The following is a 12,096-nucleotide window of genomic DNA, read 5'->3' as shown; positions in this document are numbered from 1 at the left end:
CTTATTGTATCTTCTTTCCTAGTTTTTCTTTTCTAATTAAGTTGTTGTTTTTAAAAGCGTCTGCTAAATGCCTAAACTGTAAACTGTACCTGCCACACACACACACACACACACACACATTTACACAGTGTTGTAAAGCGACTTTGAGTACTCAGAAAAGCGCTATATAAATTCCAGCTATTATTATTATTATTATTAGGGATGGGACTATAAGCGATATTACCGTTTATCGTGATAAAAAAAAAACACTCACGATAATTGCATCGTGGAGATTTAATTTATCGTGAAATCATCCTCCATCACGGACTGGCATCAATTCACCTTTTATTTGCCGAGCTGCATAATTGGTACCATTTAAACTTATTATATACATACTTGATACATTCTTTTTTTTTTCACTACCAAATCTCTTTATAGCCGGTAGATTTGCTATTTTTTGACAAATGTTCCGCCCCAGGAGGAAGTATATTGGGGATATTTTGATTATCAGGTTAATATCGTAAATTGCGATTTCTTTGGTCACAATAATCGTGATATGACATTTTCATATCGTCACATCCCTAATACATTGGCAGCTGAAGATAAACAGAAGACGCAGAACGAGGAATAATTGTCCAAATAATCTGTTTAACTTTAAGAATTCTTCTGCCCTACGTATTGAATAATCTAAATGGCAACATTTAGGACCGCTTAGCCGTGATAGAGATGAAGCAGGGATGCCCCACTACATATGGTGTTGCAAGATTTATACACCAGTAAGACTCCCTAATCGGGAGATAAGTGACCGTTGGTCGCTTATCTCCACAAATAGGCCAAAAGTTTGTTTTACCAATTATCAAGACATACGGGCAGTTGACAGTTTGCCATGGTTATTCATTGAAGTTGAATCTCCATATATGGAGATAACCTACGCATCACACTAAGTCTGACCTCACCAGCCCATATTTGGGCATGAGCAACTTATGTCTCCATATATGGAGATATGATGACATCACACAGTCCTCAGCCGATGATGTGGCGTGATGTCATACAATACACAAACGAGCCCTACAGTATAAAGGGGCAATTCTTGCCAGGAAAGAAGCATTTCTTCGACTCAGACCTTATCGCCAGGGTTGGCTTATAGCAGCTGTCGGTAGATAATGCCGGTCTTATATAAGGGTCATTTGTGTACGGTGTGATTTGCCATGGTTACTCATTGAAGTTGAATCTCCATATATGGAGATAACCTACGCATCACACTAAGTCTGACCTCACCAGCCCATATTTGGGCATGAGCAACTTATGTCTCCATATATGGAGATATGATGACATCACACAGTCCTCAGCCGATGATGTGGCGTGATGTCATACAATACACAAACGAGCCCTACAGTATAAAGGGGCAATTCTTGCCAGGAAAGAAGCATTTCTTCGACTCAGACCTTATCGCCAGGGTTGGCTTATAGCAGCTGTCGGTAGATAATGCCGGTCTTATATAAGGGTCATTTGTGTACGGTGTGATTTGCCATGGTTACTCATTGAAGTTGAATCTCCATATATGGAGATAACCTACGCATCACACTAAGTCTGACCTCACCAGCCCATATTTGGGCATGAGCAACTTATGTCTCCATATATGGAGATATGATGACATCACACAGTCCTCAGCCGATGATGTGGCGTGATGTCATACAATACACAAACGAGCCCTACAGTATAAAGGGGCAATTCTTGCCAGGAAAGAAGCATTTCTTCGACTCAGACCTTATCGCCAGGGTTGGCTTATAGCAGCTGTCGGTAGATAATGCCGGTCTTATATAAGGGTCATTTGTGTACGGTGTGATTTGCCATGGTTACTCATTGAAGTTGAATCTCCATATATGGAGATAACCTACGCATCACACTAAGTCTGACCTCACCAGCCCATATTTGGGCATGAGCAACTTATGTCTCCATATATGGAGATATGATGACATCACACAGTCCTCAGCCGATGATGTGGCGTGATGTCATACAATACACAAACGAGCCCAGATATGAGCAGGGCAAAGGTGTGACGTGTGACGTGACGGACGGCCGGTGGAGGTTTTGATACTAAACTGCGACCTTACGGTCGCAATCAAATAGCTGGGTAAAACTGACTTTGCTGCTACAATAACTAATTTTGCCAGGGACCCCCTGTGTGTGTGTGTGTGTGTGTGTGTGTGTGTGTGTGTGTGTGTGTGTGTGTGTGTGTGTGTGTGTGTGTGTGTTCAAGTGGCCTAGTGGCTTCTTATGGGACTATTTGTGTAGACCCAGTGAGCTGTTTTTTTCTCTGGATCAATTTACAATTTAGGCATTTAGTAGACACTCTTAATACAGAGCAATTTACAATAGCAAGGTAATCAACATCAATACATAGTGCATAGAAATAGTAATCTAAGAAAAACATGGGTAAAATCTAAATATAAAATGACATCTATGGTCATTGAGGGTAGTCAAGTGCTAAGGTGGAGTCTGAAGAGGTGAGTGTTCAGACCATGGTGGAAGCTAGGGAGTGAGTCTTCCGTTCTAAAGTGCAAAGGGGAGTTTATTCCACAGTTTGGGAGCCAGGAGAGCAAAGAGTCTAGACTCTAGGACAAGTGTATGTTGTCACTAACCAGAGCGGCCACTGCAGCGTCAGAATACAGATTGGCCTTCTTGGATGGAGGAGCGGCAGAAGATGCTTCTTCAGAGATGTTCTCCTTCTGTGGAGAAACATGAATAGCATTTAGGGGGGAAAAAAACATAAAGATTGGTCTGTGACCCACAAATGGGTCCCGACCCACTGTTTGGGAACCACTGCTCTACAAAGACCCATAGACATAGAAAGGTAGACGCCTCCTTCGGCTAGGGGGCGTATGCATTGAGCAACTAAGGGAATCTTCGTCGCTTCCGTGTTCATTGCTTCCGCGTGCGTCACACATACAGAAGTCGGTAAGCCAATCAGAGGCAGGTGGGGGCTGGTCTTTACGTATGCAGCCTATAAGAACAGCTGAGCAGCGCAACATCGGAACTGGCTCTGTTGAATTGAATTGTGGTCCTTGGATAAGTCACGGAAAAGACACGTTGTGATTGGCCAGTAGTCACTTTGACTGACAGCGTTCCCTTAGTTTTTTCAGGAAGTCCGGTCTAGAACTTTTGCACATCGCTCCAATTAACTGCAGAGGCGAACGAGGCATCTAGCTCTTTATATCTGTGCAAAGACCAACCTGTGGGGATGAGGACAGGTCACAGTCTGGTGTCTGGGAGGACGTTCTCTTTGAAGACAGGTCAGAGTCTGGTGTCTGGGAGGACGGCCTCTTTGAAGACATGTCAGAGTCTGGTGTCTGGGAGGACGGCCTCTTTGACAGAAGGCCCAGAGCTGCACCCTGAGATCACAGACAATTATGTTAATAAGAATGTAATGATCTATTTTATTTCAAGTCCACCCACTTAAAGCCCTACATGCTTCGTCGTATGACAAATTATAGATAGCGTCAGTTACTTCTACGATACCATCTCTGTAGAGCAGTGGTTCTCAACCTTTTTAACTGGGAACCCCCAAAATAATCACATTTTAACTGGGGACCCCCCTATCCTGACGAGCACTAAGAGTTGAGGCATTACATTTTGTATAACATTGTGAAAATAGCAGATCTACAACGCCTCGCAACACGAGGCATAGTGAGCATGTAGATCTGCTATTTTCACAATTTCTGCCTCTATTATTTGACAATTTGGCTAATGTTTAATTTATCATTTTATAGGTATTAAAAAAACCTTAAATTGTCACTTTAAAAATTTGCAGATACCCTCTATACACTTAAACGTTATGTTGGTTTGTTTACTGTTGAGTGAGAAAACAAGCTTGCACATTACGTTAATCATCTGGGGACCCCCCAAGATGATCTGGGGACCCCCCAGGGTGTCCCGAACCACAGGTTGAGAACCACTGCTCTAATGCTCTGTGTTTTGCTGAAAAATTGACGTTCCAAAGCATCTTGATCACCATGAGACAAACCTTGACTTTCTCAGGAGACCACATCACCGGGATCTTCGACACTTTCTGTCCTCCTCTGTCAGCTGCTCTGGTGTCAGCTTTCTGAAATCAATCCAAAGAACAAAACTATGAACACCAGAAACACATACATTTAGGGCTCCGAATGACCATAACAGGTCTGTAACTCTGAGAGTGTACAAATGGAACCAAATGTTGGTTCCATTTGTACACTCTAAGAGTTATGGGGTCCTTGCAAATAAAAGGTTTGAGAACCACTAGTACAGTATTTTCTGGACTATAAGGCGCACCTGACTATAAGGCGCACTGTCAATGAATGGTCTATTTTCAAACTGTTTTCATATATAAGGCGCACCTGACTATAAGGCGCACATAATAGACGCTACCATTGCGTTATGCATCCAACAGATGGAGCTGTGCTAAAGGGAATGTCAATGTCAATGAATCCAGTGCGTTGACGCACTGGACTTTAAGGCGCACTGTAGTTTTTTGAGAAAATTAAAGGCTTTTAAGTGCGCCTTATAGTCCGGAAAATACGGTACTAGTTGGATTCCTCAGGGACAGGCAGAGAATGTTAAAGAGGCAGGGGCTAAAATGTCTAAAAGAGCCTTAGGTGAAAATATAGAAAATAGCAGACATCCAAGCTCACAACGCGTCGCAGCGCGGCACGTTGAGGTCGGCTATTGTCGGCACTTGATACCACACTGAACTAAGCATAATCAAGTCAATACTGGAGATGTGGCGTAACGGCATGGATTTCTACAGAGAGAGGGCAATTATTTCAACATAAGACGCCGCATGAGTTCAATTTGAGAATGCTGCCTTCAGGTATGGCATGCCGGCGGGGGAATTTGCATTTCTTTCACCATAGTAAAAACTGCATTCATGATCTGGAGAGGGCCCTTTTTTTTACAGACGGGCAAAAGGGCAGGGGCTCAAGCCCCCTTTGATGTCTATGTGTGTACGACGTGCCTGGGACTCCTCCTAATGTGCCATGGTGTCGTAGTAAATCAGTGTCATACATATTCTGAAGGAAACCAGTCAGTAATTGGGTCTTATGATCACAATAAGGACATTATAATGGTGCGTAAAACAGAAAATCTCAAATTTACAACAGACAAGAAGACCAGGTCCTTGCCACATACACATTACACATTAACAGTAGAGATGCTCCGATTGTGATTTTGGGGGCTGATACCGATCACCAATCAACTGGAATCAGTATCTGCCGATACCGATATTCCCGATCACAGCGTCAAATCCATAAAGTCTTCTATTTATTGTGTTACTGTAGCAGCATTTATATATTTAATGATTCTTCTTACAAAACATTGACATTGTATATTAAGTATAAACATTAGGAGATTGCAGGATGAGGTGTTTTAGTATCCAATTCAACTTGTAGGAGTTGAAGCTGAGGTTTTATTTATTTAGTCCCACAGATAAATATTTTGAAAATAACTGATTTAGCTTGTAGATTGGCAAAGCCGATAACGATCAAAGCCGATCGTGATCACTCACTGATCAATCGGCACATCTCTAATTAACGGTGTAATCCAGGGATGCCATGGATGAAAAGGTTATTTACAGGGATGCCCTGAGTCTAAAGAGTTTGAAAAGCCCTGGTCTAGTGTAATCAGTTAGAAGTCAGACCTTCACAGGGGGTCGGGACACCTGTGGTGGGGACACCTTCAGGACAGTGGCGGCCAGTGTCGTCAGGACAGTGGCGGATGGTGTCCTGTCCTGTACAAACAAAACAAGCATAAAAGAAGAATGTAAACCTACATTAAAGCCTTTTTTTTTTTCAAAATGCTTTGATTGTCCATAATCCATCCTTTTAGTTGGACCTTAAAACTAGTTCACAGCCAAATCGCCTTCCATCGCCATTTTGAGGAAGCCCAGCCAGCCAGATCGCCAAACGTCGCCTTGGGGATCATTTTCTGATTTTTTTGGTATTTTTTTGACATTTTTTGAGCTATAAATGACCATTCTAGGTTCATATAAGCTTTTGCTACAAAAATGCGATGGAAATGACATCATCGATGACGTAACCCGGAAGTCGTTCGGCCATAACAAAGCATGGGCCTTTCCATAGCATTGAAAGCTGACGTTTTTCTTATCAAATTTTACCATATGTAGACGGATTTTCATTCGGAAAAAAATGGCAGGCTGACAGAGTGGTCACTCAGGATCAAAAACGAGTGTATATGGAGTGTGCACGACGTGCACTCGCTCCAGGATGGCTCCCGTTCGGCGGACCGGGAGCCATAATGGCTGCTCCATAGGAAGCCATTATGGGGCACAATGCTGTACAGGCTGCACAGCAGACTGCAAGACCTTATCGTTGGGCACACTCTAGTGGATAGTACGTGTACTACATCCTGCAATTACATTATCCCTGCTGGGATCGGCTACTGATAACTTGGAAATTAATAATATTCCTGGCAGTATAGGCGCACAAGCATATTGTAAATGGCTGGGAGAGAGTTAAAGGGGGCCTGTCACCTAAAGGGTTACTGTAACTTTAAGAATCATCTTAAAAAACAAGTTAATATTTTTATGATGTCATTGTGGGGATGCGCAATTATAAGCCAATCAAATTAATTGTCTGTATAGCCTGACTGTATGACTACTTACTGGTACTGGTCAGCTGTTGTTGGGGGGCGAGGGGCAGATTACACTGTGACATGAGCTTCAGACTGTTTCAGACCGTTTTCAGAGAAGCTCATGTCACAGTGTAATCTGCCCCTCAACCCCTTTAGGTGACAGTACCCCTTTAAACGACTAAAAGGATACTAGCGCTACAGACCAGCCTGTAGCAGGTTTTTGGGGTCCAACGTTGTAGAAATCTCACAATGGATCACACAACGTGAATGTGAACTTGTAGATCTACTAGTTTAGTCTAATGTTCCTGCCAGAATATGGATGCTGGGGTTAAAATGTCTTACCCTCTTGCGCCGCGGCCACCTCATTATAGCAGGTTCCGGTTCAAGGGCCTAAACAATACACAATTTAGAATTTAGGCCTTTAGCAGACGCTCTTGTCTTAATTATTATTATAATTTCCCCAATGTATGAATGAATGAACAATTGATTGTAAAGCGTTTTCAGCACTTGGACAATCGCTATAAAAATGCAATTCATTATTCATCCAGAGCGATTTACAGTAAGCAAGGACAGCACAAAGTAATATACACTAGTAAGATGCCTCAGGGTGACAAGCGACCTCGCCCTTTTGGGTGTAACTGGGGATGGCCAGTAACTGGGAAAATTGCCGCAAATTGCAACACTAGATTATTTTTAATCGGATGAATATAGGGTTGCAATACCTCCCATAGGCAGCCAATGCATCAAAACAGTTCTTTGCCATCTGATATTAAACAACGTCAAACTCACCAATATTGTGACTGTATGGAAAGCTTGGAGTATACTCTTTCTATCTGCAAAGTGTTTGTTTCATAAAAAACCCAGCGTAGACATGTTATGAGCTACTTTCTATCAAGAAATTCAGTTCCGGTGATTATTTTTTCTAAGAGTTTGGAAGCGCTCGTGGGAAGTCACTCAGCGGTCCTGTGTACCAGCTGGTTCTAAATGTCACATAGATAGCCTAATGCAGGATGTCTTCTCGGATCTTTTGACAGATAAAACTCATAACATGTCTACGCTGGGTTTTTGGGGAGTTTGACGTTGTTTAATACAATCAGATAGCAAAGAACTGTTTTGACGCATTGGCTGCCTATGGGAGGTATTGCAACCCTAGATTCTTCCGATTAAAAAAAATCTAGTGTTGCAATTTGCGGCTAACAGGGGACCAGAAACAGGGAGACAGCAACCGGGAGCCAGTGGAGGGAGCGGAGAAGTGGGGGAGACGTGTGTGAAAATAAACAACTCTTACCTTTTTGTTTTCAGCGGGTGAGGAGGGAGACATGGCTTCAGACACTTTCTCCTTCTGTGCATTGAAGAGACAAAGTAGAATAGCAGTGAGAAACCTGCTCTGTGTTTATCATTGTATTTTTAATAAAGCAAATCGTTTGTTGTCATGACGTTAAAGCTCTATTATATTCTATATTATATTAAAAGTGTTTGTTCAGTAACAGGGTTGGCTTCTCCCCTTCTCTCCAGCTATTTTGTTAAACAGAAAAATACATTTTCAGGCAGGTCACAATAAATGTCATTCAGCCAGGAGAAAGAACACAACAAAGATCATTTATCGGCTAGTGTTCCACTTCCAATTTTGGTTCTGTTCCACTTCCAATTTCATTCATTTATCCTGCATGACTTCTCTCTCCTGATTGCATGGAACTGGTATCCTGGGGTATAATTGGGGGTCTCAATTATAATTGCAACACCGACCACTGACAGCCCATACATCCAAACAGAAAAGTCCTATCTGATTGTATTTTAAGTTTAACAACGTTAAACTCACCAATATTGCTGCTGTACAGAAAGCTTATCCTCTCTCTATCTGCAAAGTGCTTGTTTCATAAGAATCCACCGTAGACATGCTATGAGCAACTTACTGTCAATAGATTCCATGCAGGTGATTATTTTTCTGTGTGTTGGAGTTTGGAAAAACACGTTTTAAATAACGCAACCTCCTGCATTGTGTGACATTTTGAAAAAAGGTGGTACGCAGGACCATCGAGTGATTTCCCACGAGTGCTTCCAAACCCCAACACAAAAATGCAAACAAGAATGTATTGACAGAAAGTATCTCATAACATGTCTACGATGGATTTTTATGAAACAAACACTTTGCAGATAGAAAGAGGATACTTCAAGCTTTCCATACAGCCGCAAAGTTGGTTGAGTTTAACGTCATGTAATACAATCAGACAGGACTTTTCTGTTTGGATGTATGGGCTGGCAATGGTTCGTGTTGTAACTCAAGATTCAATATATTACAACTAAATAGTTTGAGTTGCAAGTTAAGGCTATTAAAACCACAGAATACCAGCTAAACAATGAAACTCCCATGTGTCTAAATAACCAGATATCCAAATAACATCTTCTAAATTTGTGGCAGGGGAAAATTAAATAGAGAAAGTGCAGTACCACAGTACAATCCTCAGTGTTCATTTAAGCAATTTAGACCGGCGGGAATGCAAATCTGTGTTGTGTTAGATTTTAACATCTTTAACCATTATTTTATGCTTTAGCTATTGAAAAAATAGCAGATATACAAGCTCGCAGCGCGGCGCTGCGAGCTTGTATATCTGCTATTTTTCAACAGGGTTAGGGGCGTTTCACACTCTAATAAGGAGCCTAACTAATTTCGGTTCCCTGACCCGGAATTATTTAGGTTCGGGGGGAGTTCATACTTTCTTAACGGCTAGTGCCGAAGTCGCATGTAAATATTGGAGGTCTGTGGCATGAAAACGTTTGTGGCCGAGAAATGAGCGTTGCAGGGCCTCCACTCTCCAGCCAGAGTGAGAACCAGCTGACAATGTATCCGCTATGCGACGCTCAAATCACGGCCACACAAGCTTTTGGAAGTCGGCGTGTCTCCCTCCCAAATTACCGCTGTTTCCTTGGCTTCATAGCCGAGAAAATGAACTTGAAGCCGGGCTGAATGAATGAGAAGACACCGCTGAGTACCGAAATTAAGTCGGGAGGTCACAAGTCGGGAGGTCACAAGTTCAACATTTCGGCAGCACCGTGGAGCCGAGTTTAGTCGGTTGACGCCCCCCCGAACCGGGGGCGACGACCCATATTTGGGTTTGGACAGTGCCGAACCGAAATGAGTTAGGCTCCTTATTACAGTGTGAATCGACCCTTACACTCCTCTATTCAGAAACACCTCCATTCAGAAGATTGACTTCCATTATTCTAAATAGAGGTGTCTCCTAACCCTAACCTAAACCCTAACAGCTAAAGCATAAAATAATTCCAGGCTTAATTGGGACAAGAAAACCAACCTGGCGGACAGAGTGTGGGGATGATAGATCGGTGGGCGTCTCTACAGGCGAGGAGGGTTCAGGGGAGGCGGAGGTCTTTGCAGCTGCACCCTGATGGAACAAAACACACAGTATTAGACCAGGGTTTCTGGTCTGAGCACATATAAACATTACCAACAGGGTACAACCAAAACAAGCATAAAATTGGTTGTCCATAATCCATCCTTTTAGTTGAACTAAAAGGTTACTAGCACTACAGACCAGCCTGTAGCAGGCTTTTGGAGTCCAATGTTGTAGAAATCTCACAATGCATCACACAACGTGAATGTGAACTTGTAGATCTACTAGTTTAGTCTAATTTCCCTGCCAGAATATGGATGCTGGGGTTAAAATGTCTTACCCGGTCCTTCTTGCGCGGCGGCCACCTCATTATAGCAGGTTCCGGTTCAAGGGCCTAAACAATACACAATTTAGAATTTAGGCCTTTAGCAGACGCTCTTAATTGTTATAATTCTTCCCAATGTATAAATGAATGAACCATTGTAAATTACTTTTAGCACTTGGAAAAGTGCTATAAGAATGCAATTCCTTATTAATCCAGAGCGATGTACAGTAAGCAAGGACAGTACAAAGTAATATGCCTATACACTAGTAAGATGCCTCAGACCAGGGTTTCTCAGAGTGAGTGCCGGGCAAGAAGGGGTGGGCATTATGGTGATAAATATCGTTGCGACGATACAATGTCTCCACGATACGCCTTTTCAGAGATATCGTATAGGTCTATATTGTGATACAATGACGGAGCCTTGTTAACAGAGATGCATTGCATAATTCATTGTCTCCACCAGCCGAAGGCATGGGGGAGAGTATGTTTTCCCCTTCGTCCGTCCGTGTGTCCATCCGTCCGTGCGTGCGTGCGTGCGTCCGTGTGTCCTCGCAGTTTGTGTGCACCTAATCTCAGTCGCCGTTGGCCCGGTCGCTGCCAAAGTGAGCACACATATTCCCTGGATGCCAATCTAAAACCTCTGCCCTAAATTTTTCAAATGGGCCTTTTCTAGCGCCACCTAGTGGCCGATGTTCGCAAAACACATTTCTGTGCACTACTCTTACAGATTTTGTCCAAAAATCCTACAAATCGGTAGGCAGTATCTCGACAGTCATGTGATCGACAGGAATCTGTCCATGTTTGCATATTCCATCCTGATTGGCTAAGATTGGCTTCCAAAGTTTGTAGGATTGAGCCGTTTTGAACAAAATGCCTCAAATCCCAAACGCAAAGTGCAATTATCATGAAATCGCGCACACACGTTCCCACTAGGTCGAGGAAGAAATGCCACTTCAAATTTTTGAAATCAACCTCATGGTGGCGCTATAACAGGCCGATTTGTGGTTTTACCTATAACTCCACCGATCAGTTTCAAACTTTGTAAGCGCACTCCCTAGAGGCCAAGGAAAAACCCTTTCCCTGCATTTTTCACATCAGCCTTTTAAAGCACCACCAGGAGGCCGACTTATGTAAAACACAATTTTTCCTATTATTCCTTGGGATTTTATCCAAAAATCATGCAAATGGCTAATATTGGCTTCCAAAATTTGTAGGATTGCTCCGTTTTTGAACAAAATGCCTCAAATCATCAATGCAGCTTGCGATTAGTGTGACATTTGCCACACATATTCCCACTATGTCAAGGAACAAATGCTACCCTTTTCACATTGGCCTGTTATAGCGCCACCAGCAGGTAGACTTTAGGCAAACCACATTTTTGGAACACAATGCTTCAAATCATGCATGCAGCGTCCGATTGCCATGAAAGGTCTAAGGTGAAGAACATATGCCACCCCTTTTACACTGGCCTAGGCCTATTATACAGTAGCACCACCAGGACGCCTGGCCTGGTGGAGACCTGTGCTCGGAAGAGTACTGCTTCTAGTTTAAACCTGCATTTTGGTCTAAATCAGTAGTTCTCAAACTGTAAAATATCAAGGCATCCCCTTAACTTTGTGTAGCCTACAAATGGACCCGTAAGGGTCCATTTGGTTTCATTTGTACAGTGTACACTGTCAGAGTTACATACTTGTAAGGATCAATTTAGACCTCCCAAAAGGACAAAAAATCACTTCATTTGGAGAAAAAAAAGGATACAAAAGTACAGCTCAAGACCTACTTCTTTACTCTTGCTTTGTAGCTGCATTTTAAATC

At 42.6% G+C, this 12,096-nt stretch overlaps 1 protein-coding gene across 1 annotated transcript in view; it reads right to left on the bottom strand.

Moving 5' to 3' along the window:
• LOC308302234 (uncharacterized protein) overlaps positions 1-12,096 on the bottom strand; it is a gene marked incomplete at its 3' end in the record, with an annotated part of 29,254 nt that overhangs the window by 16,101 nt on the left and 1,057 nt on the right. The window contains exons 2-7 of the mRNA XM_080746492.1: positions 9,918-10,007; positions 7,895-7,948; positions 5,654-5,743; positions 4,004-4,084; positions 3,213-3,371; positions 2,622-2,708 (exon numbers count right to left, since the gene is read on the bottom strand). Of these exons, the coding sequence (XP_080602618.1) occupies positions 2,622-2,708; positions 3,213-3,371; positions 4,004-4,084; positions 5,654-5,743; positions 7,895-7,948; positions 9,918-10,007 (561 nt within the window). The remainder of the gene's footprint in view (positions 1-2,621; positions 2,709-3,212; positions 3,372-4,003; positions 4,085-5,653; positions 5,744-7,894; positions 7,949-9,917; positions 10,008-12,096) is intronic.

Source organism: Nannobrachium achirus, assembly GCF_963921795.1.
Source record: "Nannobrachium achirus genome assembly, chromosome: 17".
Taxonomy (NCBI): domain Eukaryota; kingdom Metazoa; phylum Chordata; class Actinopteri; order Myctophiformes; family Myctophidae; genus Nannobrachium; species Nannobrachium achirus.
Note: the sequence above shows the minus strand (reverse complement) of the source record. Positions and strands in the feature narration are given on the sequence as shown.